The sequence below is a fragment of the Sugiyamaella lignohabitans genome, chromosome C (assembly GCF_001640025.1).
Source record: "Sugiyamaella lignohabitans strain CBS 10342 chromosome C, complete sequence".
Lineage (NCBI taxonomy): Eukaryota > Fungi > Ascomycota > Dipodascomycetes > Dipodascales > Trichomonascaceae > Sugiyamaella > Sugiyamaella lignohabitans.
In genome coordinates, this window is record NC_031671.1 from 2,249,362 (window position 1) to 2,273,522 (window position 24,161).

At 46.3% G+C, this 24,161-nt stretch overlaps 8 protein-coding genes and 1 non-coding gene across 9 annotated transcripts; 5 read left to right on the plus strand and 4 right to left on the minus strand.

Annotated features, from left to right (window-relative positions):
- Window positions 1-1,417: 1,417 nt before the first annotated feature.
- AWJ20_4409 (uncharacterized protein) lies at window positions 1,418-2,428 on the plus strand (the record flags this gene model as incomplete). The annotated part of the gene is made up of 1 exon (XM_018881476.1): window positions 1,418-2,428. The coding sequence occupies one exon, from the start codon at window positions 1,418-1,420 to the stop codon at window positions 2,426-2,428; it is 1,011 nt and encodes a 336-aa protein (XP_018734066.1).
- Window positions 2,429-2,764: 336 nt separating this feature from the next.
- On the minus strand, window positions 2,765-5,458 carry RGD2 (Rgd2p; the record flags this gene model as incomplete). Its single annotated transcript, XM_018881478.1, has 1 exon — window positions 2,765-5,458. The coding sequence occupies one exon, from the start codon at window positions 5,456-5,458 to the stop codon at window positions 2,765-2,767; it is 2,694 nt and encodes an 897-aa protein (XP_018734067.1).
- A 2,478-nt stretch (window positions 5,459-7,936) lies between these two features.
- On the plus strand, window positions 7,937-10,822 carry ASG1 (Asg1p; the record flags this gene model as incomplete). The annotated part of the gene is made up of 1 exon (XM_018881479.1): window positions 7,937-10,822. The coding sequence occupies one exon, from the start codon at window positions 7,937-7,939 to the stop codon at window positions 10,820-10,822; it is 2,886 nt and encodes a 961-aa protein (XP_018734068.1).
- A 212-nt stretch (window positions 10,823-11,034) lies between these two features.
- On the minus strand, window positions 11,035-13,266 carry RIB1 (GTP cyclohydrolase II; the record flags this gene model as incomplete). The annotated part of the gene is made up of 1 exon (XM_018881480.1): window positions 11,035-13,266. One exon carries the CDS (start codon window positions 13,264-13,266, stop codon window positions 11,035-11,037), a length of 2,232 nt encoding a protein of 743 aa, XP_018734069.1.
- A 2,017-nt stretch (window positions 13,267-15,283) lies between these two features.
- On the plus strand, window positions 15,284-15,787 carry AWJ20_4413 (uncharacterized protein; the record flags this gene model as incomplete). The annotated part of the gene is made up of 1 exon (XM_018881481.1): window positions 15,284-15,787. One exon carries the CDS (start codon window positions 15,284-15,286, stop codon window positions 15,785-15,787), a length of 504 nt encoding a protein of 167 aa, XP_018734070.1.
- A 1,012-nt stretch (window positions 15,788-16,799) lies between these two features.
- RRT2 (diphthamide synthase) lies at window positions 16,800-18,089 on the minus strand (the record flags this gene model as incomplete). The annotated part of the gene is made up of 1 exon (XM_018881482.1): window positions 16,800-18,089. One exon carries the CDS (start codon window positions 18,087-18,089, stop codon window positions 16,800-16,802), a length of 1,290 nt encoding a protein of 429 aa, XP_018734071.1.
- Window positions 18,090-21,404: 3,315 nt separating this feature from the next.
- On the plus strand, window positions 21,405-22,589 carry AWJ20_4415 (Molybdenum cofactor biosynthesis protein A; the record flags this gene model as incomplete). The annotated part of the gene is made up of 1 exon (XM_018881483.1): window positions 21,405-22,589. The coding sequence occupies one exon, from the start codon at window positions 21,405-21,407 to the stop codon at window positions 22,587-22,589; it is 1,185 nt and encodes a 394-aa protein (XP_018734072.1).
- A 126-nt stretch (window positions 22,590-22,715) lies between these two features.
- On the plus strand, window positions 22,716-23,291 carry ERP3 (Molybdenum cofactor biosynthesis protein C; the record flags this gene model as incomplete). The annotated part of the gene is made up of 1 exon (XM_018881484.1): window positions 22,716-23,291. The coding sequence occupies one exon, from the start codon at window positions 22,716-22,718 to the stop codon at window positions 23,289-23,291; it is 576 nt and encodes a 191-aa protein (XP_018734073.1).
- Window positions 23,292-23,781: 490 nt separating this feature from the next.
- AWJ20_4417 lies at window positions 23,782-23,854 on the minus strand (the record flags this gene model as incomplete). Its single annotated transcript has 1 exon — window positions 23,782-23,854. It is a non-coding gene; the product is annotated as a tRNA-Arg (tRNA).
- Between the last annotated feature and the right edge of the window lie 307 nt (window positions 23,855-24,161).

The window sequence follows — 24,161 nt, forward strand, 5'->3', positions numbered from 1 at the left end:
CGCCTTTTCGTTAATAACAGCAGATTAGAATTTTAAATAGCAATTCTGTTACTGCAACAAAATAAAAATGGTAAGCTAACGAGCTAATGAGATTATGAGCTGATGTTTGATGTTCGACTGGTTGAGGTGATGATAGTTCTGTGGAGAGCATGACATACCCTCTGATGCATTTAAGCCGTAGTCTCATGGAAACTTGCATGTTTATTGTTTATTGATAAGACATGACTGGAGGCTTGACTTAAAAGTAGAAACGTGTATCACCTAGCAAATATGGGCATGACTGAGTTCCAGTTGCACGTGGAATGGAAAAGCTGGTCTCACGTAATTCATTCAGTAGTAACTGGTCCATGTTTCAAATATATGTTATTATTTGGATATCCGTGTGAATTTCTAGAACACTTGAATCTAAAATTAGATCCAATCGCTGAAATTACAATAGTCAATCCAGTGTAATCTGCTAAATCCAGATCCAGTAAGAGATGCCATCCATCAATCACAAGAAGAACAGAACTAATTAAACTGTACAGGAGATGCAGGAATCGCGACGCGTATCAAGCGAGACGCGTGTTTATTGCCAATACCGGCATTATACCCGTACATCATGACTACCAGCCAGCCACACCAGATAAAACCGCAGAAAAGTGCAATTCATGTGCATTCACCTCACATCGGTAGCCCATCGTCAGGTTTATTTACCTGTATTCACCACTTGCCTCTGGTTGTGTTTCGATCCATGAACCTGCAAGAATCCTGATAATTCTCTCGAACATTGAATTCAGAACAAAAATACAACTGAACAACTGCCTTACGAGCTCTTCAATAGCGAGACTTTTCGTTATTGACTGTTGAAATAGTCGGAATCAGGGGTCAATCCTAGCATTTAATTTAAAGCGACGAAGAAGAAGAATAAGTTTGAGCTGGTTGTTGATTATACGAATCTCATTTATCTCTCATCAGAGACTGCATTTGGCTATCAAGTTTTGGATACTCACTTACTAGTTCAATAGACTAGACTAGTTCCATAGACTGGTTCAATAGTTTGCTGGTGAACTTACTTTATCTCCTATCTTCTATCTTCCATCTTCTATCACGGCTTTTGTTCATACAACGTCTTCTGCCGTAGCAGCTGTTCATACGACAAAGTAACCATCGCAGCGGGACTGCTGGTACTTCTACTTCAAATCACAAATTAATTGCAATTGTTACTGCTTCTTTCTTCTGTGGCTCTGTGTCTTCTGTATACCTTGCGTGCCGCATCTGAGGTCCTCATTCTAAAAGCACCTGGTATTTCTCGATCTGGAAGCTGGTTTATATTTCTTCCATCTGCCTTTTTTTCTTCATCTCATTTTTTTTTCGAAGTGATTATTTCATTTCGTATCAGAACTAGACTCACTACAACTACTACAACTTCTACAACATGGTGATACCAGCAACCCCTCGAACTCCACCTCGGACTTCGGACTCGTCGTTTTCACTGTTCACACCACCCACTCCACGGTTTGCGCCTATTGACCAGCCAGATGACTTCTATCGACAAAAGAAACCCGTTACGAAAAAACATGATCCATCTACTCAATTCACCACTCCACATACCAAACGTACCACGAAACTAGCACCTACAATCGTGCCTTTAACACCTAATGAGACTCCAGTGCATAGAAAACGCAACCAGGATCTCGTAGATTCGCTATTACGAACCCCAAATACGTCTACCTCTAGAATCTTATTTCCCAGCAATTCTCCAGTAATCGGTAGTGGAAGGGTTCGAGGTGGGCATCACCGATCACACAGCAGGGACATGGTCAAACGGCCACAAGTGATCCCAGTCACCCCTCAAAGTCAGAAACCAAAGCGAATTATAAATTCCATTCCACGTCCCGTCACCAGTATAGCTCGTCCTCAACCGCCATTCCAGGTTTTCAACGACCACGAAGCATTCAAAAAAGAGGCCGACAATGTCATCGGGCCCACTTCCACCACCACCACCGCCTCCTCGTCCTTATCAACTAAGAACACAATTGGAGGCCGGCACTATTTGCGACCCAGTACCACTTCGCACCCTCACAAATCCTTACCACCAGACGTACCTGGTATGTGGTACATTTTTAGAGGCAAAAAAGTGTTCCGCCCGTTCCCAGAAGGTGATACGGAACTCTCTGATATAAAACCACGCAAACTCTTCGCCAACGTCCAGCCAACGAAACGCGGTTCAGGACCCACATCAGTATTTGACCACAAACGGGCCTCTCGCAGCGACTCAGCTCCTCGTTCCGAGCGTTCATCAAAAGCTGCTCCCTTTCTCTCCTCGTCTTTAGACGCTGACGACCCTTTCAACTCGGAAGAAGAAGACACAGATCTCGACGACGACTACAAATCCGAGCTCCTCGACGTGTCCAACCACGGCTCTGTGCTGTCGGAGCACCCCTAACTACCGTTGCTCCCTGTTTTGGTTTATTTATTTATTAACAACGTGTACACCCACTTTAATTTTATTAACTTCCTTTGACTTTTTCCTGGCCACACTGCCTCCGGCGGCTGGGGCTCCGCCCCAGACCCTGGTTGTGCTCGCTTCGCGAGCGGTAGGGGGTCTTGGAACCGTCAGGAATTTGCTTATTTCTCTGGAAACGGGCTGAGGGTCCGATCCCGACCTGCTAGGCCCGTAGACGCCCGACTCGAGCGAAGCGAGAGGAGCCACGGGGTCTGGGGCAGAGCCCCAGCCGCCGGAGGCAGCATCCCAGTAAAATGACGTTAAATGGCAGTATATTTAGTCTATAACAATGGGACGAGTGGCAGCACCCTCAGTGCCTTCCGTAGGGGCAGTGGAGCGTGAGGTCAGACTCTCGTCCTGTCTGCCAGCAGCATTGGCTGGTTGGCGTGGTGGGGATTCTTCGGTGTCGTAGAAAGTGGCCTCTTCGTCGTTAGAGGACGTTTCCACGGTCCTGACAGGTACAGGGACTCTGGGTCGTTGGTGAGCTGAGTCGTCGGGACTGCCGCTGCCTGGCTCGGTTTTCACAGGTGTTTCGGAGGTCTCTAAACTGTCGTTATTGTGTCCTGGTAGTTCGTCACTTTGTTGGATCTCCATTGAAGGTGAGGCTCGGTGCTCGTTTTTGCGGATTTTGAGTGTCAGTGCGTCCATGCGATTTTGTAATGTGGGTCTTCGACTAACTTCGGCCGATCCATAGCCACTCCTGAGTGATGCTGAGGGTGATAGAGACACCTTGCGACTTGAATTGTTCCGTTTGAGATCCTTGAATATCCTCTCTTTATATGTCAAAAGATCCTTTACTAAGAGGTATGCATGTCTGTCTCCAAGAGTCAGGGCTGACTGGGTCTTTGGTCTCAACAAACAGTGCGAGAATTCTTGTGCCAGTTGCCCAATATATTCTGGTGATGCCTTTGCAATGGTCGTTAGTCGTGTCAGATGGGTCATGATGGCGTCCAGAGTAGCAATATTCGAAACTCTCAGTTGCATGAGCGTGTTCTGGATAGCAGTGATTCGTGCCTGAGGGTCTTCGTCATTACCATGCTGATGATATATCGACTTGATAATATCGTACAGTGACGAAGGAATAATAGAGTCGGGAAGCTCCACCAGGTAAAGCTTAAGAACACTGGCAACTACAGACACCTCGTATTTGGGCAGGACTTGTCGGATCTCTTTAGGCGTACCACCACCAAAATTCAGCTCTCTACGGATTTCGTGTGTCTTTTTCAATGGAACTTTCACTACCCACTCTGATAGACGAACTTGATCATTCTCCATCTCAGGATACTTAGAGTCCATATACCCGAGAATGTGTGATACTATATATGGCACTTTTTTCTTGTCTCCACGGGATCTGTACTCCAGTTCAACGCCAAATATCTGGTCTTCGGCGGTGTTGTAGTAGTTGTCGTAGATAGTGACCCGGGGAAGAAAGTATCCAGTTCTATAGCTCTCCAAGATATATCTAAGATCATTTGAGGGCTGAACTGTCTCTTGATAGAGGAGCAACTTGTCCACAGATACTTGGATAGTGGGGATGACATTAGACAAAGCTGCCAGGAAATCTAAAAATACCGCCTTGACTGCTTTCAATCTATCAAATTCACATCGTTCCATAAATGTCAAGTGGTCGACTGCGGTTTCTTCCAGGTTACAGCGAATATCATCGAGCTTCTGTACAGATTGCTTGTACTTCACATCGAGCTCACTGACCTCTCGAGCAAGTCTTTCCTCGGCAGTTTCATCTGCATGAGGATTGTTAATGTAATTGTTAATCGTCTCTCCCAGGTATTCTCCTACAATGGGAGCAATCAGGTTACCTCCTGATTGTTGATTAGTGCTAAGTTTGTCTAGCTGACCGGCTACTTGGAAAGCTTTACGCTTCCATTGATAGTTCATAACTGAACTATTGACAAACTTGCTGCCTACTTGACCCACTAAGCGCAGGAAGCCTTCGTTTATAAGACTCTGGCCAAACTTTTCAGCATTGGCCAAAGATGTGGCATGGTCTTTCGACATATTGATCTGGACCCAGGCCACAATTGCATCTCCTGAGCTCACATGCTCATAAGTGCCGAGAATTGGCACTTTGACTGATTTCTGAGGAACTTCTGCCAGTAATCGAGTAAACAGGACCTTGGCTTCTTCTGGTGTGTAGATATCATCAGCAAGCTCAACAGGGTCTTCATCATCTAGATCTTCATGAGTCGAAGGTTCTGATACATTATCAGAACCAGCTACAGCAGCTCCACCAACAATTGGTGTCGAACCAGCACCTGATCCAGAAGCCGAGCCAGTTCCAGCATCACCAGACCCTGAACCAGCAACCTCAGCAGACGAAGAACCAACTCCAGGAGCTGAGGTGCCATTTTCTGAGTTTATATGGCTTGCACTGCTGACAGCTCTACTACCTTGTACACTCGACAATCCAGCAGTATCACTAAGTCCATTGGCATGGCCGATACCAGAACCAACGCCGTCAGCAACAACATCCTCATCATTTCGCGACTCCTCTAAAAGTCTGCACTTATTAAAGTACTTTCTCTGGCTCTTCTGTACCTCACTCAATTCTCTCTCATAACTCTTGAGTTTGTCTCGCAAGATATGTGACGAGTAGTCTACTCGCTTACGATGGTCATCGGCCCACTTTCCAAATGGCAGAATCACCATTCGACGGATATTCTCTGCCACTTGAATATGATGATTACCTTCAGTACCCATTTCAACAATGATTCCCTCGTATGCTTTTCGTAAAGAGGCACCATCATCGCGACCAAAACCATTTTTCTTGACCTGGAAGTGAGATGGAATATCCATTAACCGATTACCATAAGCCTCTTCAGCATCGGCTCGAGCTGCTGCAAGCGCCAGTACCTCGTCGTTTTCAACACATCCCTGGCGTAACTTGTCGAAAATCACATTCAATCCAGTCGAGTACCCAGACGTCCAAAAACTGTCTGAAAAGGACGGCATCTCGAACAAATAGCCAAGTATATCGTTTTCGTTAGAATTTGTGTTTCTATGGTTTGTGTCCTACTATCCTATACTATCTTGCTGCTTCACGATAAATAAACTGTTGATTTCAGTTCGATTCTGCTCGATCGTGTCGGACCCTGTTGGACGTATCAGATCGTGTCGTATAATAATAGTATCTTATGACGACTCCGCTGGTACAATCCTGTTTTCGGTGTATCTTCCTATCTCTGTATCAAATGTATCAAATACACACAACCCGATTGAATCCGATCCAAACAATTGCTCAATCGATCAATTGACCTCTCAATACGCTCAGTCAGTCGTTGTTAATCTATCTCAAGTCAGTCTTTATCCATTTCTTATCAAGCCCACCAATCCTGATTCAATCCAACTCCGTTCACAACTCACAAACTCAGTTCTAAACCGTCGTCGATTCAGTCGAATTGAGTCAAAAATCTACTAACTCACTAACAACCTACCTTCTATATTCCTTACACGCGTACTCTCCAAGTTTTATCACAAGTCAAGCTTTAATGACCGTGCTTTCGCTGCGAATGTTAAGCTGGTAACTAATTATAACCACCACAGATTGTTTCCTCCGGTTTAGGACTGAGCCTTGCAACTCCACAATCTATTAACAGCACATCTGCGCGTATACCGCCCGCCAGGGTCCAGCCCTAGCCCAGAGATAATCTCGGTATAGGGAATTCAGGGTGTGAGATGAATCTGCGGTTTTAAGAACTCTACTACGAGCCCTTTACTCACTTGTTCCATTATCAACAGTACTCGTATGAAAATCAAAATTCTAAAAACCAGCTTTAGCAGCCAGAAAAGCTCGGTAGTCTCTGGTTCAAGACCCGCCAAATCCGACTGCACTCTCGTTTCAGAAGTGCAGGTCGGTGTTCCTGCCGCGTTCCCGCGATGCAGCGAACCTGGTGTCATGTGACGATAGTAACTTACATGCAGAAGTGGTTCTGCAGAGCATCACTCACCCTCATATTTTACCACTATCGATCTTGGATGTCCATGACTTTTGATCTATAGATCCTCTATTATTTATTTGCACTGCATTTGAAGGGTATTCTTTAAAAGGGCTCTCTCTTTCTTCTGTCTTTTTATCTGGATTGGACTTTGGACTGCATCAATGGGAGAACAACCTCTGGCGAAACCACGCATTGCAATTGAGTTCTGTACGAAGTGCCGCTGGAACTTCCGAGCTGTCTGGTACCTCCAAGAACTCCTCTCAACCTTCGGAGAAGATCTGGGGGAAGTAGCACTCATACCGAAATCTGGCGGAATATTCACAGTCACACTCACACTCGGCGACCAGCAGCCTGTCCTCTTATGGGATCGCAAAACACACGGCGGGTTCCCCGACTCCAAAGACCTCAAACGACTGGTCCGCGACGTCATTGATCCCCACCGCGACCTTGGCCACGTCGACAAACACCACAAACCGACCACCGCACCGGACCCTGGGCCGGCCCAACCGGCGTTACCGGACTCTACCCCGGACTCGGGGTCCTGTCCGGACTGTATATAAACGGAACTGGAGCATTTATCAGGGAGGAGGGTGTGCCTCCGGCGGCTGGGGCGCTGCCCCAGACCCCGTAGCTCCTGCTTCGCAGGAGAATCCCGCGAACGTCGACGCAACGACTCGAGCGAAGCGAGAGGAGCCGCGGGGTCTGGGGCGCAGCCCCAGCCGCCGGAGGCACACCGACCCCCCGCCATGGTCCGTCCTGGTTTAGAAGAGCTCCCACAACCGGACCGGAGTGTAAGTGTGCGTTATCTCCGGGGCTCTGCCTGATGTAGAGGGGTATGTATGCATGGTCATGCAGGTGAGAACGGTTTTGGTGCCGGAGTTTTTCCGAGATGCAAGTCCGTGGAGAACTATGGAGAGATAGTGGTCAGCAGGTGGCGATTGGTGGGTTGGCTGTGGACAGGTTTTGTAAGAGATGCGTCGGGGAAGTAAGTCAATGTTAGCTTTTTGTGAAGTTTAGAAGGTTGAGAGGTGAGAGTGGGCAGTGGGAGAAAAGCCATGGGCAGAGTCGTTTGCATGGTGATGCAGGTGGTTGAACTCACAGATTTTACAGAAGTCCGAACGCTAGAAGTTGAATCACAATGCAACATAGAAAAAGTCATGGACTGAACAAGAGCCAGTCAGGTTTGTGAATAAAGTGTCGAATTAGTTAGTTCGGTCGCTAGCGGATACTATCTTGTATATGCAGTCTGCCGGTTAAAAGTTCAATAGGGTACGGGCACATCTGTAATGACATGAGATGATTACCAATCTGAAGGACGATCGCTTTTCGATATAGTGTGGTTTGTCAGGTCAGTAGTTCGAAGCAAAGTTGTGAGCGGTCGATGGGTGTTTTGTCAAGCTACTGTTCTGATAAAAGTGAATCTTGATTCCAACAAGTGGTCACTCACGACATATTTTTTATAATTTTTTTTATTTGATTCTACTGAGGAACAATGTCATCCGTTTCGAGCGAGTCGGTGCCTGGAGTCCGTCGGGGCTCCAATAATAGTAATAGTAATAGCAGTGGTAGTGACAGTCGGCGGTCTAGTACCGGTAATAATAGCAATGGCAGTGCTAGTAGTGTTGGTTCTAATTCCACGAAGTCTGGTGATGCCGGGAAAACTACCACTGCTGAACCACAGAAACGAAAACGAAATCGAGCTCATAAATCTTGTTTGCCTTGTGCAAAGGCTAAGCGGAAATGCTGTAAACAAACTCCTTGTACGAATTGTAGGATCCGTGGTCTTGAATGCACTTATGATGTGCCTACTGCCAAATCCCAAAGGAATAGTGCTTCGAGAGCACCTGCCAGAATCGCCGAAAGTGTTTCGGGAACTGTATCCGATGCAGATGTTAAAACTGAGGATCTCGAGAATAGTCCTGGTCCGAACTCAGTAAGTTCTGTTACGTCCAGTTCGGCCATGACTCCTGTTCCTACATCAGCTTCTCAATCGGTTGGATTGGTTTCTGGTGGTGGTCCATCAACTGTCTCCATTACCGGTGCAGGTCCAGTTCACATCCCAAATGCAAATGACAGATCCCCTGTTCCACAACTATCAAGAACCTCTGCCATTACTAACATCCGATATCCTCTTGTTGTTGGTACAGGCAATCGTTTTTCGGGGTCTAGTATTAATTTTGAAGCCAATGTGAACTTGCTACCTGGTAGTCAGATCCCTCGTACTGATTCTAGTTCTACTGTGAATGTTGGCTCGGGTTTAACAGGTTCGGGTCTAACAAGCTCGAGTTTAGCAGGCTCAGGTCTAACAAGCTCGAGCTTAGCAGGTTCAGGTCTAACAGGCTCGAGTTTAGCAGGTTCGGGTCTGGTAAGCTCGGGTCCAGCAGGCTCTAATATGGTGTCCGGTGCTGGCGCCAGTTCGGGTACTAGTATCAATTCAGTGTCGAGCTCAGGGTTGAACTCTCAATACAATACAGGTGCTGGCATGACATTCACATCCAGTGCTCCTGGTTCAGGGCCCAACTCGGTACCTAATACTGGCAACACAACTGCTACTCCAGATTCTATATGCAGTTCCTGTACAGACGACCCTGGTTCGGTCACTTCAGCGTCTTCAATGACATCGTCTGGCGGCAATTGTACCACCGGACCAGATGGTGTTGGTAACATGTGTGCCAGTGCTTTCGTGTCATCCGCTACTAATGGTAGTTCCCCTAATGCTAATGCTACTGCTGCTTCTATTGCCAATAAACATGGTATTTCTACCCATGGCAGCATGCTCGGCTCAAGTTCTAGCGATATTCACGGTAAAATCGACTTTGTACTACGATTGGGCGAATCCAATCAAAGAACTGTGTCAAGATACTACGGTCCTTCTTCGGGTCCCTCGCTCCTTCTATGTCGTGGTCCATATAGCTTTATGGACGGTGATCTAAGTTATTTCCCTGTTGACTCGATTCCTGACATGGAATTGATCCTACAGGCTTACTATGACCGACTTCACTGGTATATCGGCTGTTTTGAATGGCAGGAACTGCGCAACTCACTGAAAACCGAGAATGTATCTTGTATCAACTCTGCTATTTACATGGTACTTTCATTGGGATGTAGTTTATTGTGCCGGGATGAAGAGGCTCGTCGTTACGAGGAAATGAGTTTTAATCTTTCTTCGGATGTTCTTGCTGGAAACAGACTCGAGTATTCGGACGGGTTGCTGGTATTGCATTTATTGCGGGTTCATGCGTGTGATATTGGTGGCAAGTTTGAAGAAGCGTGGGCCAAGCTGGGTATGGCCATCACGGTCGCTATTGGCATGGGATATCATCGGAAATGGCCCTTCCCCTTGAGAGGCGAGCCTATTGATACCAAAAAACAACGAATGCGTTCACGTACTTGGTACTCTTTATTGTTGACGGAACGAAAACTGGCACTGTTACTGGGTCGTCCGTATACGATTCGACCAGAGTTTTATGACTGTGATCTTCCTGATAACAACCATGAATTCAACTACGAGACGAGTTTCCGTGATGCTCTGAACAAGATGGTTCCTCTGTACACCACACTGATTGACGAAGTGCACAAAAGCGAGCCATCCAATGCAAAACTCACGGAGCTTGATCAGCAAGTCAGTGAATGGACTTTCTCCCAGGGATGTGAGTTATCGTACTCGTTCAACATCGAAGAGTACGACAGTCCGTTCAAGAACGTCATTATCATGCAAAGGTTGTACATTCTAGTGATCAAGAACTTTTTCCGGTCACGAATGCACCGGCTCTTCCTGAGCTCTGAGAACCGAACCCATCGTATGTACAGCACTGAGCAGTACTTTCTGTCCAATTTTGAGTTCTGTACCCATGTTACGGAGCTCATGAAGTACGAACGGTCGTTTGGTCTTACTGAGCTCGTCACCTTTTTGGTCGACAACGCACTCTTCTACTCGATCAAGCTAGCCACTACCGACCAGTTCATACTCTGTGGAGACTGTGCCAAGACAACAGCCGCCAAACTCCATTACCTGCTAGAATTGACGGTTTCGGAACAGTGTCGACCCAACCGGTCTACCTCATCCATCCGAATTGCGAAATCCGGACTCAAAATCATCGAGACCCTGGAATCGCTCTACAACCAACCCGCAGGTACCAAACCCAGTCCCGACGAGGGCGTCGAAATGCTCAAAAAGGCATCCAAACTGCCACACCCCTACGAAGACCAGTCTTCAACCCCTGGCAGTTCCGGTTTCTCAAACTACAGCCAGCAACAGCAACAACCCGAACAGCGTCCCAACGACATCTTCAGTCGGCCACCACTGTCCTTCGACCTCAGCGACTGGGACAACTGGCTGCAAGAGTTCCCTCTCGACCAGTACTGGTCCCAGATCTAATGTGTATTTATTCAATTTTTTTGTATTTTCTCTCTGGGGGTCTGCCTCCGGCGGCTGGGGCTCCGCCCCAGACCCCGTAGCTCCTGCTTCGCAGGAGATTGCTGGGACCGTGGACGACCGACTCGAGCGAAGCGAGAGGAGCAGCGGGGTCTGGGGCGGAGCCCCAGCCGCCGGAGGCAGCAGGGCACAAGTAACTAACACAGATGTTATATTTAAATGGTAGATAGGTTCAGGAGATGGCCCATGCGTTGTACTTTGGTTTGGAGGTATTTGTCGACCTCGGGGCTCTTGAACCCGCCCTTGTTCTGCCACGACAGCGGGATCATGGGCACACGTTCGGTGACGGTGATCTGTTTCTGTTTGCCCTCGACGGCCACGATTTTGTCGGGGTTGTTCGTCAGCAGGCGGATGTGGTCCAGTCCGAGATCGAGCAGAATGGCCGTGGCCAGTGAGAACGATCGGGCGTCAGCTGGGTGTCTCAGCATCAGATTAGCAGTCACTGTGTCGGCTCCAAGATCTTGGAGATTGTATGCCTTGAGTTTCTCACCGAGTCCGATACCACGGCCCTCTTGTCGTAGGTATACAATGACTCCGTATCCTTCTTTGGCCATGAGACGAGCAGCTTCGTCCAGCTGTTCACCACAGTCGCATCGTGCTGACCAGGCAGTCTCTCCCGTGTAGCATTCAGAGTGGATCCGTACGAGTGTGTCTTTATGAGACCGCTCGGATTTCGGAGTAGCCAGTTCGCCTTCGTCACTACGCTGTCTGCCGGGGAAAAGCCGGCCAACATAAGCACCTCGAGTCATACGATCTTGCTCGGTCTCGCCAGGTCTTGCGGCAAATAACGTCTTAGAATGGATATCTTGACCAAATACAATGGCCAGATGCTCTTTATTGTCGATGTTGTTGCGGTATAAATGAAGGAAGATCTCTGTTCCTGACGTAGTCGGGATTCGTGCTCTCGACTCACAGATAACCTCGGGTAGCACGTCATCAAGACTGCGTTCAACGAGTCCGGCAGCTGATGCTTTTCTAACATGTGGTGGAACGCTGGTATTGTCGGTTGTCAGGCCAGGTGCCAGCGTTGTTGAAGTTTGTGCTGTTGATAATGCTGATTCGTTGGCCAGTATCTCTTTAAGACTGGCCTTTTGTTTGATGGTTTGATCTGGAGCACGCTCAGCTTTGATAGCGGCATTGGGATCAATCTGTGAACTGGATGCTGTGCCAGTAGCAATAGCAGCTTTCTCAACAGCTTCTGCTAGGTCCAATTGTGAGGCATACAAAGACGATGCAGGAGAGAAGTCGGCAGGAACTGGAGTGAATGCAGGAGAAATCATCGACATGGACTCAAAGACTGAGTTGTCAGCCAGAGCATTACTGGATCTTGACAATGGAGGAGTTCTTTGAGCTGAAGATAGCTCAGACTGGTCTTCTGTTGTGGATTTTGGTGACGACATTGTTGTGTTCTGATTTTGACTTAGTGGTGGGTTGTGAGTTTGTTGGTGATTTCTTTGTTGGTTTTGACTTTCCAAGACAGTTATGGAGTTGTTCAAACCAGTTGCAGTTGCTTGGATACTGCGTTCTAACAGCTGTTGATGTTGTTCAGAATGTTGGTATGACCAAGAGCTGGCTGCAGGGAACTGTAGTAATTGCTGCAGCTGGAGATGCTGGTGTCGACTGAGCTGTTGCTGATACAAACTCTTTATATTTTGGTCCGATTGACTGGATATCCAAGCTACCTGTTGTGATAAGTCTGAGGTGTGATGCGGGGGTAGATTCAAAAAGTGCGGAGAAGGAGTCGACTCAGTGTGGACTTGCAAGTTTTCGTTCTTGTGACCTTGTAACAACGATTTATTCTCTTCAATGAAACCTTGGTCGACCAAATGATCAAGATTTGAATCCAGAATTTGATCAGAATTTGATTCAGAAATTGAGTCCTTACGGCACTGTTGATTTGGAATGTTCTCGACAAAAGGCGACGGTTGAGACAGCTGAGAGGGCGGATTGGACCTGGAATCCGATTTTTGTCGATATTCTTCTAAACTGTGCTTGGGTACACTATAACCACTGTCCTCGTCCAAAAAAAGTTGCTCGTTTTGACTCGAATAACCTTGATCTAAACAATGATCAGGTTCACTTCTCAATTTGTCAGTGCTTGGTTGAGATTCAAGGTGCAACAGATCATGCGGCTGGCGGGATGTGTCGACAAAGTCGGGGTCGGTAGAGTCGGCCAAATGCGCAAAATGATCTAAGCTTAATTTAAAACAACTTGGACCTGCAACAACAACCGATGAAGGACGACTTGTAGAACCAGGACTGCAACTTTGTGAGCTACAAGAAGTGGATACGGTCGATACAGAACTTTCTGTTTCAGAAGCCAAATTCGATGATAACTGAGAATTGTCGGATAGTAAAGACGAACGGTTATTGTGGTCCTCGAGCATTATATAAATGTAGGCGCGTCAGCGGTTCAGGGTTCAGGGGGGGGATCACAAGTTTAGTAATATGACGGAATCTCTATCCACTCTTTGCAGGCTGCAAAATATAATATGCAGGTAACCTTTCTGTTTAGTAATTGAGGCGTAATTTAATGTCAACGTCGCTTCGCCGGTGGGGACGTTAATCGTAATAGAGTAGGGAAATAATCGGCGGTACAATGCAGACCAAAGGTTAATTTGTTATTTCTGGATACAATGTACAGTTGATTGTACGACGAATATGGGATACAATGATGATTTTGATGGCGTTCCACTGACTGTGGTTGGTAATAAAATTTTGAACGGTTGTACAGGTAGCACAAGCACGAAATATGTTGTACACAGTTAGTAGAGAAGCGGTATAGAAGTGGTACACAACTGAGGAAATGTGAGTATGAGGTTGTTACAAATGTGTAGGAACGATACGATATGGATATTCAGATGTTGTACAGGATAGGTACTGATATTCAGATATTGCACAACGAAAGTATAGACAGAAGCGGTACTGATATTCGGATTTTCGATGTCAATGGTCAATGTTCGATACTCAAAGTCCAAATCAATGCCCAAATCCAATACCCAAATCTAATCAGATGCTGAAATATCTACCTATACCGCAAGGATCAACAGCAATTATATTAATTAGTTTCTGAGTCGCCTGTTTTACTGGCTTATTGCTTGTCTTCTGTCCAATAGATGACCTCTGTAAACTCAAGAGATCAAAAAGTGTCTGAAATAATAAATCTAGGTTACCTTGACCAGCCGCGAGCGAGTCCCATTATATATATCGGAGCGATCCACCGAAAAGCCAATTTCATTGATTTATGGTTGGGCCAGTCCTTAAAATTGACTGAAACTCAACTAATGGAAAACTGTCGAGGCAAAAGAAACCTGGTTGGCAAAAAAATAAACTTTTTAAGTACGGCCATAATTGCATAGGCAGTGGGCCTGCGGATATGCGGTGGTTACGATCTGACAATACTTATCAGATCGATTATCTTGATCAAAAAATTGATGGTGCTTAAACTGACACTTAATTAGACTCTGTGCACTCTATTCACACAACCAACTTCTGCTACTCGTAATCAAACGCTAACTTACTACTAATACTGCCACCGTACTTTAAATTGCAAATAATACTACAAATGGCCAATTCTTGGCTACTCGGGAAGATTATCCTGATAAAGACATGCGTGTTCTTTTTTCTTTCTACGGGCCTGACGATCGCCGTATGCTGCTAACTCACTTGACTCGTGCCCCTGAATATCGTGCAAAGCCAAGCATACACTCTACCTCGAGCACCAGCCGCTCTCCTCCCGATTTATAATAGATTTTCCTTGCCAAAACGACCAGTTTACACCCCTACTACCCAACAAACAAACTTTCGTGTTCAAAAAACAGCCGATACTAATAAAGTTAAGCCCAAATGACCAGGCTTGGCAGAGACCCTGCATAGAACACACCCATTCACCCTGCCCTAGTGCATGGCATCGAGCATCGCTGATCTCGATCTCCCATTTTAATTCAACCCCCACGGCAATAAACATAATCTTCAGCTCCCAATTAACTACAATTCAAAGTCCAGGCTTACCGCAGCACCCAATAATCATCTAGCTCAAACTCTATCAAACTCTATCCGATCTCCAGTCAACCACTGCTCACTTCTCGGTACCCCCATCCACGCAGCCCCCAAATGTCACCGTTACATCCTCCCCACTGGTCCACACACCCCCAATCCGCTCGCAAAGCGAGCACCACGGGGTCTGGGGCGGAGCCCCAGCCGCCGGAGGCAGGTGGCCGGGCCCGGAGTGCCTCCGGCGGCTGGGGGTCCGGGTGACATCTGTGGGGAGTAAGAGAGGTTTGAGTTCCGGTTATGGAGGGAGGAGGAGGTAGAGGGCCGAAAAAACCAGTCACGTGACCGGAGATGCTGGGTATTTTCGGGCGGTTGGCGAACTAAGTTTCATTGTCTATCAGTGTTCATTAAATGTCTAAAGTTATAATGCCCCTTAGCGGTAAAGTCTTGGCGGTGGGAACTGTTGCGGCCGGTGTGGTTGGCATTGGTGCATCGAAACAGTTCCAGCAACAACGGCAATTCTGGTTCTGGAACAAACAGGCGCCGCAGAAGAACAGACGGTACGAGGTTCCTCTCCGGTATGAATCGGAACTTGAAACGTTGTTGGTGTTGCCCACTCCACTTTTGGCTAATTTCACGGGTCACCATGATCCTCTTTCGAAAAGTTTGACTGAACAGTTGGAAAAGATCGTTTTAAACGAAACATCCAAGACTGTCTCGTTAGTGGACTTAGAGGCCGACCAGCCAGAGATCAAGGGTCTGCTCAATCGGTACATGGTTAAAAGTATTCCCAGTGTTGTTGCTATACGAGGAGGCATCCCGATCTCGCAATTCACACCCAGCAGATCTAATAATGAACCTCAGGAAGTAGACTACGAACAGCTCAAACAGTGGGTAGAGAGCATCGACGAGTAGAATTGTAGAGCCGTATCAATTCACTTAATAATTGGACTATTTAAACAGTATTTCTCGTCATTCTTAACTGTTATCACCTCACTGCAGATACCAGTTGGCTCTTTTTTATTGCAAAACTATTTAATTTTTGTAACTGACAATATAAATATATAACTCTTCTCCGACATGAGCCTCTGCGATGAGATGAGCTTGATAGTATGTGCGGCTTTAACTTCATGCCATGAAGCTAATAATTGCGACTGACATTGACAATATCCGAGACATTAATTAACCAACAGAACCAACCAGTACCAGAAAAACAGGAAATGGCATGGTTTGGAGGCGAAACGAGTCACCCGGCTCCTGAGGAGATGACTAAAAAGTCGTCTCGCAAGGAATGCTGGGATCACCGAGACAAGTTCTTTGCCTGTCTCGACAAGAACAACATCATCGATGCAGACAAAGATGCCAAGCTGACAAAAGAGAAATGCGGTCCCGAAAACGCTGACTTTGAAAAGCACTGTATCGAGAGCTGGGTAAGTCTTCCACCAACAAACTCTCCTCACAAAACCAAAACCTAACACTGCCCCAGATCAAATACTTCAAACAAAAACGGGTCAACACCGAGAACAGAGACCGCCGGATCCGCGAGCTCGAGGCCCAGGGTGCCATCCGCATGGACGTCACCACCTCCTTCAAGTAACCCCCTGTAAATAACCCCTGTAAATAGCACTCTTTCTACGTTTCCGGACCTGCCTCCGGCGGCTGGGGCTCCGCCCCAGACCCCGCTGCTCCTCTCGCTGCGCTCGAGTCGGGCGTGGGGGTGAGGCCGTTTGGAATATTGGAATATTGAACCACCGAGTCAGCTGGGGATCCCCACGCCCGACTCGAGCGCAGCGAGAGGAGCAGCGGGGTCTGGGGCGGAGCCCCAGCCGCCGGAGGCAGTCACGGAGAGGGAGAGGAGAGATCGTGTCATTAGCTATTCATTACAAGAGAAAAGAGGGGGCTTTTGGTCGTTAGGTCGTATGCTAGGTTACATGCTGATTTCGGGCGTGGAGAGGAGGCTTTGGGTGCGGAGCGACTCGTTGTTGAGCTGGGCATAAGCCGACTCTTGTTCGAAGCGAGGGTAGTCTTCTTCTTTGTCTTGGCTGGACCACAGTTGCAGTTGTTTGTCGTAGAAACTGCAGGTGATCATTTGGCTGCCGTCGGCGGTCCAGTCGCCGCCGTAGACCATGGATTCGTGGCCCTTGCGAATGACTCGTTGGACAGTGGCTGGTCGGTCAGGGCTCACGATTCGGGCTCCTTCGTACATACAACAGGCAAGAACCCTGTCGTCGCCTTCTTTAGGACTGGGAGTCAGCCTCCAGACTCCTCCTCGAAGGTTGATACTGGAAGAAACGGTGGGTGGCAGGTATGATTCTAAAGAGTTGTTTGGACCGGTTCGCAGATCAATAGCTCGCAGGTGGTCGTCGTATCCACCGGTCCAAAGATAGTTGGGGTTCGACGACATCCAATTCTTACTGGATGGAAGAATCGATGTCACACCGGCATCGTGCAATTTGACTGACGTCCAGATCACGCCGGATTCGGTCTCGCTCATCAGTCTCATGTCGTGGGCTGCAAGCAGACTGTCGTCTCCACCGGAAAATAAAACGTTGCTAAGAGATCGTGATCCGATGGCCGATGTCCATGATTCTAATAGATGTGTATGGCTGAGTCCAGTAATGACTGGTGCACCGTTATTGGCGAATTTAAGCATGGCCACTTCTCCTGAAGAAAGGGTAGCAGACATGATAGTAGGGTCTTCAGGGGAAAAGCAAATAGCCAAAACAAGAGTAGTTTCAGGAAATAGTTGGAACTGGTCGATTTTTTTCAGAGAAACCGGTGGCAACGAAGCTCTGGCAGAAACAGATGATCTGGATGATCTGGATGAGATCGATGAAATAGATGAAATAGATGCCGGCGAACGACCCAGAACAGATTCTTCTTCAGATGATGGTGAAGATGGGTTTGAAGATGGCGAGTGGGCTGGAACTGATATTTTCCAAGCAATAATACTGCCAGTAGACTGGGCAGTGAATACTAGAGATGGATCATGAGGGCATATTTTAACATCCAAAATGGAAGAATCAGTTTCACTTGACGACTCGAAATCCAGTCGGTTATTATAATTTCTGTACACATCTAAACTTCCTCTTCTCATACCCTCTTCTTCTAACTGATAGGTGCCTACTAAACACACAGAGCTATCATTAGGGTGGATTTGAACCACACACGGTGGTAGATTGGTGGTGGTTCTAGCTAGCCGTCGTGCGTTGGACATTTCGCTGGATGGCTGTATATGCTGTTACCAAGTAATTGTAAGAAAAAATCTTTTACTGTGAAAAATGACTATGAGATCAAATCTAGTATCCCTAGAATATATACTCAAGTCTTAACACCGGAGCTGTCGGTGTTTAATAAAAAAAAGTTCCGACTCGGCTGGAACTGGTATGGATCGACGTAATATCCCCGGCTCGGATGTAAGCTGCAGTGGAATCGAACTGCCTGTCAAGTCTAACGAAAGGAGCTGTTTTTTCACGGCAAGAGATAGAAAGTCACTTGATTAACTGCCGATATCGTGGTCAGCGGTTGGTGGAAAACGGGGAAACGGAAATGACTTACCACCCCGAAAAAAAAATCAGAAATGGATAGAACGGCAAGAAAAAAAAAGTCGGACCGATGACGAGTCAGTCGGATGTGTGTGATATTTATGTCGGCCGAACCTAATGCACCGGCGATAAAAGGGGCAATAAAAAAAGATGGGGGGGAGAGTTGTCTGGGAATATGCACACTGTGTGATTAAGCGTCGGTCTTAAATGAGTTGATTGGATTACTCCTGATGTAGCTGCTGACTCCTGACTCCTGACTGCGGATGCTGAATTCGAGATACTCACTGCAATACTAACGCTGACTTCTGGATTCTGACTACGAATTCTAACCGCGGATGCTAACTCCTGACCACGAAATTTAACTGCGAGACACTGACTGCCCGACTGTGAGTTCTAACTACTACAAAAAACACTGACTGCTGACTGTTGAAGGTTGACCGACTAGGTATTGCTAATTTATACTTTCCCAAGAAGCCGGTTTAGATCTTGCCGAGTCTGAGCCAAATGTATTTTACTTTTTTTAATTAATTTGATATCGGTCAAAAACTGTATTTGAAAAAGCAGTTAGGTACCAAAAATTTAAAGTCAAAATTAAAGAAATAAAAAAAAAAAAAAGAGTATCTCGTTTGTTCAGCACCAACTAGGCAATATATACATTATTCGACACATACAACCCCTTAGGTGACGCATCGATGCTATCTCCTATCTGGCAGTATACCTCCCCTATCACCGATATTGTTATACGACACAATTGTATCTAATTAAAGTCTGAGAGGGGTTCTCACCCGGAGATCTCTGATCGACCGCATGAGCCAGGAAAAACTTCCTGCACCCTGAAGTATGCATGCATGCTTAACACATTAACAGGAGATAGTATCCGAGCAGTGGCCACACGGTGATTTCCCAACAATTTCGTTTGATTAGTAGATTTGTGCGAGTGACCTGTCTTGCGATTTATTATTACTATTACACAAATACGAGATCAAGTTCTTATATTTACTATCTGTAAAATCTACTTTTTAAGAATGAAGGCGCAAATTCAACCACACAAAAAAGGGTCCGGAGTTATACATCTGTAACGCCACACTGACGGGGATAGGGGGAGACATGGATGCAGACACCTGCCGCCACATGAATCCACGGATTTAACGAGTATGTAGTCAGCACACTCTTGCATCTGGCTTTAACCCCTTACTATCTTACTATATACATGAATAAAAATAATAATACTTTAGTCCCAAAAGGTGTTTACGAGGTAAATAGCACGTTCATTCTATGTCGCCGTCTGTGTCATTTCCGGATTGTTCGGCTAGTTTTGTTGCTGGCACATTTTGCTCTATCTAACTACTAAACTGCGGGTAGCAACTAGCAAGCTCGTCCTCTTACCCGACAGGTCACATAGGTCAGGGCTACAGGCCAGACCACATACCATAGGCCGTGCCACACAGACCACAGGCCACAGATCACACAGGTCAGATGCCATCTGAAATCATCTTTGGCTTGTGGTTTACGTGTGCTAATGTCTGTTATTGTTGGGATCTCACGCACACTCACTTGTTGCTATTGTTGGTATCGAAGACCATGTCTCTGGCAATGTCTCAAAAAAGACCCCCACAACCCCGCCATGCTATAATTTAATATATTCAACAGAACTGCGAAACAGGGTTCAAACTAACTTTGTTGCGGGGTACTTGTGATGCGGGGGTGGGGCCTGATTTGCATGCATCTCGCAACCCCTTGCGCCTTCTATCGGCAGTTGAATTAAAAAATCCCGACGTGGGGTACGTTTGCGTCTACTTCAGATCCCGTGGCTCATTTCTATGCCATTGCAGTCGATTTGAGTATAATTCAAAATCAGGAGGTCTTTGACGGTAACAGCGGTAACAACGGCTCAGTCGGGCTTTGTAAAGTCACGGACGCACAAAGGAGAAGGGGGGTTGTTCGTTTTTTCTGTGGACCTCAGTTTAGATCGATCGTAGTACGAGTGTCTATCGAGTCATTTCGTTCTTCTCTTCTGAGCCTGAATGACCTGCCATGTCATACCTTGTCATGCTAGTCTTACCATTCTCGGTAAATCGTTGACGTCAAGCTAAACTCCTTTCTACTTTCCACATTCCGTATATCACGCTTAAACGGATCGACAGTATCGACTAAATAGATATTTATCCGTGCCAAGATCATCTGATGATCACGTGATGGACTGTCTTGTGGGTTTGATTTGTGGAGGGACGAGCTTTTTATTCAAGTCAGGAGTTGATAATTGGACTGTGATTTAAGCGACAAACAAGCATTCCGTCTGAGATTCCGTTTGCTCTTCACTGACCACATTTGATGCAAGTGATACCGGCAGATCTGTGCTTATCTGCGATGCTAGTGTTTGGCTGGGAGGAATGACGTCGACATCTGAAATTTTCAGGGGTAAGAAGTCAGGTTAGAGTATTGTTCCTAGTCTTCAGGGGAAATATTGCATCTGGAAAGAGAGTGCTGGAAATACAGCCACTGTCATATGTGAATTATGGAATCATGAGAGGAAGATCATTTAGTACAGGTTCCATCTCGTTTAGCTAGTAGGGTATGCCGTCAACAGCAGTATATTCTGCGTGTGTTCTCGGAGTCAACCGAATAGTTTACATGGTCAAGCTGGTCGCTGTTAGAAAATACCTAGACAGTAGATAAGTGAGTAACTAAGCATCCATAAAGACAGTTGTAAAACCGGCTTGAGCATGATGGGGATAACACCCTCTGTTACTATTCTGCCAATTGACTCTTCGCAATTCAAAAATCTACGTTTCAGTTTGTCTTAAAATTTAACGATATACCTTTTTCGTTTCTCTCGACTATGATGTTATCAACAACCTTATCACGGGCTACTACTATCACTGATATGCGGATATGCAAGTGCACTTTGAGACCCCACAACGTCTTGCTAATAACCGCATGGAGTTGGCATCTGCCGCTGTTGCTTACAATCAAAACTCCATCATAGGATGACAAGACTGGTATCATGGTCTCCATTGGCTTACACCATAAAACGTGCTACGGGAGTGCGCACTGGACTAATAAAATCTAGTCTGCTTAGGACTAGCGGAACAAGATGGATCATGACTGAGACCGATGTGTCGCCTGTATCGCGGAAACTACAGTGGGAGGCCATTAGGTCTGCGAAACCGTTTTCAGAGTTTCTAACTGATACATTCGGCAGAGAGCATGACTATTTAAGAATATCAATCTCAGAAAGATGCAATCTAAGATGTATATACTGCATGCCAGAAGAAGGAGTCGAGCTCTCCCCGTCGGCTGATTTGCTCACTAAAGACGAAATATTGAAAATTGCCAAATTATTTGTCAGTCAAGGAGTCCGTAAGATTCGACTTACAGGCGGAGAGCCCTCAGTTCGAAAGGATTTTATTGATATTGTAAAAGGACTAGGTGAGATCCCTGGTTTAGAAGAGATTGCTATCACCAGTAATGGAATTGCTCTGGGTCGTAAGATTCCACTTCTGAAACAGTATGGAGTCACATCTTTAAATCTGAGTCTTGATACGCTTGTGGAAGGAAAATTCATGATCATGACTCGAAGAGCGGGTCTTTCCAAGGTGTTGAATACTCTAGATCAAGCTCTTCGTCAAGGTATACCAAAAGTAAAGCTCAATGTTGTCGTCATGAAAGGAGTAAATGATGATGAAATTCTTGACTTTGTGCGTATTGCCAAAGAAAAGCCAGTCGAGGTTCGCTTTATTGAGTACATGCCATTTTCGGGTAACAAGTGGTCAACGGAAAAAATGGTCAGCTATCATGATATGCTAAGTCTGATTCACAGTCAGTATCCATCATTAACCCAAGTTGCTGCGTCTAGAGGAGACACGGCCAAGATATTCACGGATCCAAGAGGACATTTCGCTGGAAAAGTAGGATTTATAACATCCATGACATCACACTTCTGTGGCTCTTGTAATAGGCTCCGTATAACCTCTGACGGGAATCTCAAGGTTTGCTTATTTGGAAACACAGAGGTATCTTTGCGAGATATGGTTCGTAAAGGTGCGTCAGACCACGAGCTTTTAGAGATTATTGGAAGTGCCGTAAAAAACAAAAAGGCGAAACATGCTGGAATTGGCGAACTGGAAAAAATGGAAAATCGTCCTATGATCTTAATTGGTGGGTTAGTTTAACTGTCTGTAGCGGTTGCTCACTTGTGCGCATCCACCAGGCTAGACTTTTGTATCTTTTGCATCCATTTACTAACAAGAAAAACTATAGATAAAATAGCTGGATACAACACTCCAATATTCAAGCACATGCCATTTAATAATCCAGCAAGACAACTAGGAAGCCTGAGATTATTTTCAACAACCCGAACCACCTCTGATCTCACTCATGTTGACTCGTCTGGTTCAGCTCATATGGTCGATATTAGCGAGAAAAAAGAAACTCGAAGAAGTGCAACTGCGAAAGGTGTGATACGATTCTCAAACGACCAAGTCGCAACACTAATCCGCAATAACCAGCTCAAAAAAGGCGATGTCCTTAGCGTGGCCAGAATAGCCGGTATAATGGCTGTTAAACTGACCCCTAATATTATTCCATTATGCCATCCCATTATGGTGACTAAAATCAAAAACAACCTCGTCGTCTGCCACAGTGACAACTCAGTCGAAGTCACATGTACTGTGGAATGTTTTGGTAAAACCGGTGTGGAAATGGAAGCCATGACCGGTGCAATGGCTTCGCTTACAACTGTCTATGACATGTGCAAGGCAGTGGACAAGCACATGGTCATTTCTCAGGTCTACATCTCGGAAAAACGTGGTGGAAAAGCTGACTTCACATTCGACCCCGCCAACGACTCTACTGCAGACTCCTCTCGTCAGTAGTCTCTCGAGAGCAGTCTATCTTTATTTATTTTGATCAAACATAAGTTTTGTTTCTAATCTCTGAATTCACACAGGAGCGACATTTGCCTCCGGCGGCTGGGGCTCCGCCCCAGACCCCGTTATGCCAGCTTCGCTGGCCTCAATCCTATAACTTTACTGGCGTTGCCTCCGGCGGCTGGGGCGCTGCCCCAGACCCCGTTGTGCCAGCTTCGCTGGCTTCAATGGCGATGGCCAGAGTTATCTTCTGAATCCAGCCTACTCCTGGGTAACGCAGGTTCCAGTGTTTGGCACCTGAAATACCTCCTCATTCCGTCATACACATCCGAAACTCGCTCTCATGTCGCTAACTGATGCATTTTATGCTTATTTCACTATCACCTGCGATCAGATTGACTTGACAACGGTCATCTCGCAGATCCACGCATAAATGCGGAAAATACTTTTTCAGGCACAATAGAAAAAAATTTAGCAGGAATTAAACCTGCATCTTCTTCCACGACAGGGCTTGAACCTGCAATCTCCTGATTCGTAGTCAGACGCCTTGCCAATTAGGCCACGTGGAACTTTTCTTGATGTGTTTGAACCACCCATATCCTTGAATTCCAAAGTGTCTTACTCTCCCTCTATACCTCGACCCGGATTATTAGCATTTTTTTGTAATTCTGGCCGCATTATTCCTACCCAAACAGACTCGATGCACTCCCGACTTCTCCCTACGAACGCACTACCACTAGAGCTCGACTCGAGCGCAGCGAGAGGAGCAACGGGGTCTGGGGCGGAGCCCCAGCCGCCGGAGGCAGATGCAGGGAGACAATTATGCTTATAAATCTGCAGAGTGCCCGTTAGTAATGAATCCCCGCGCTTCACGTG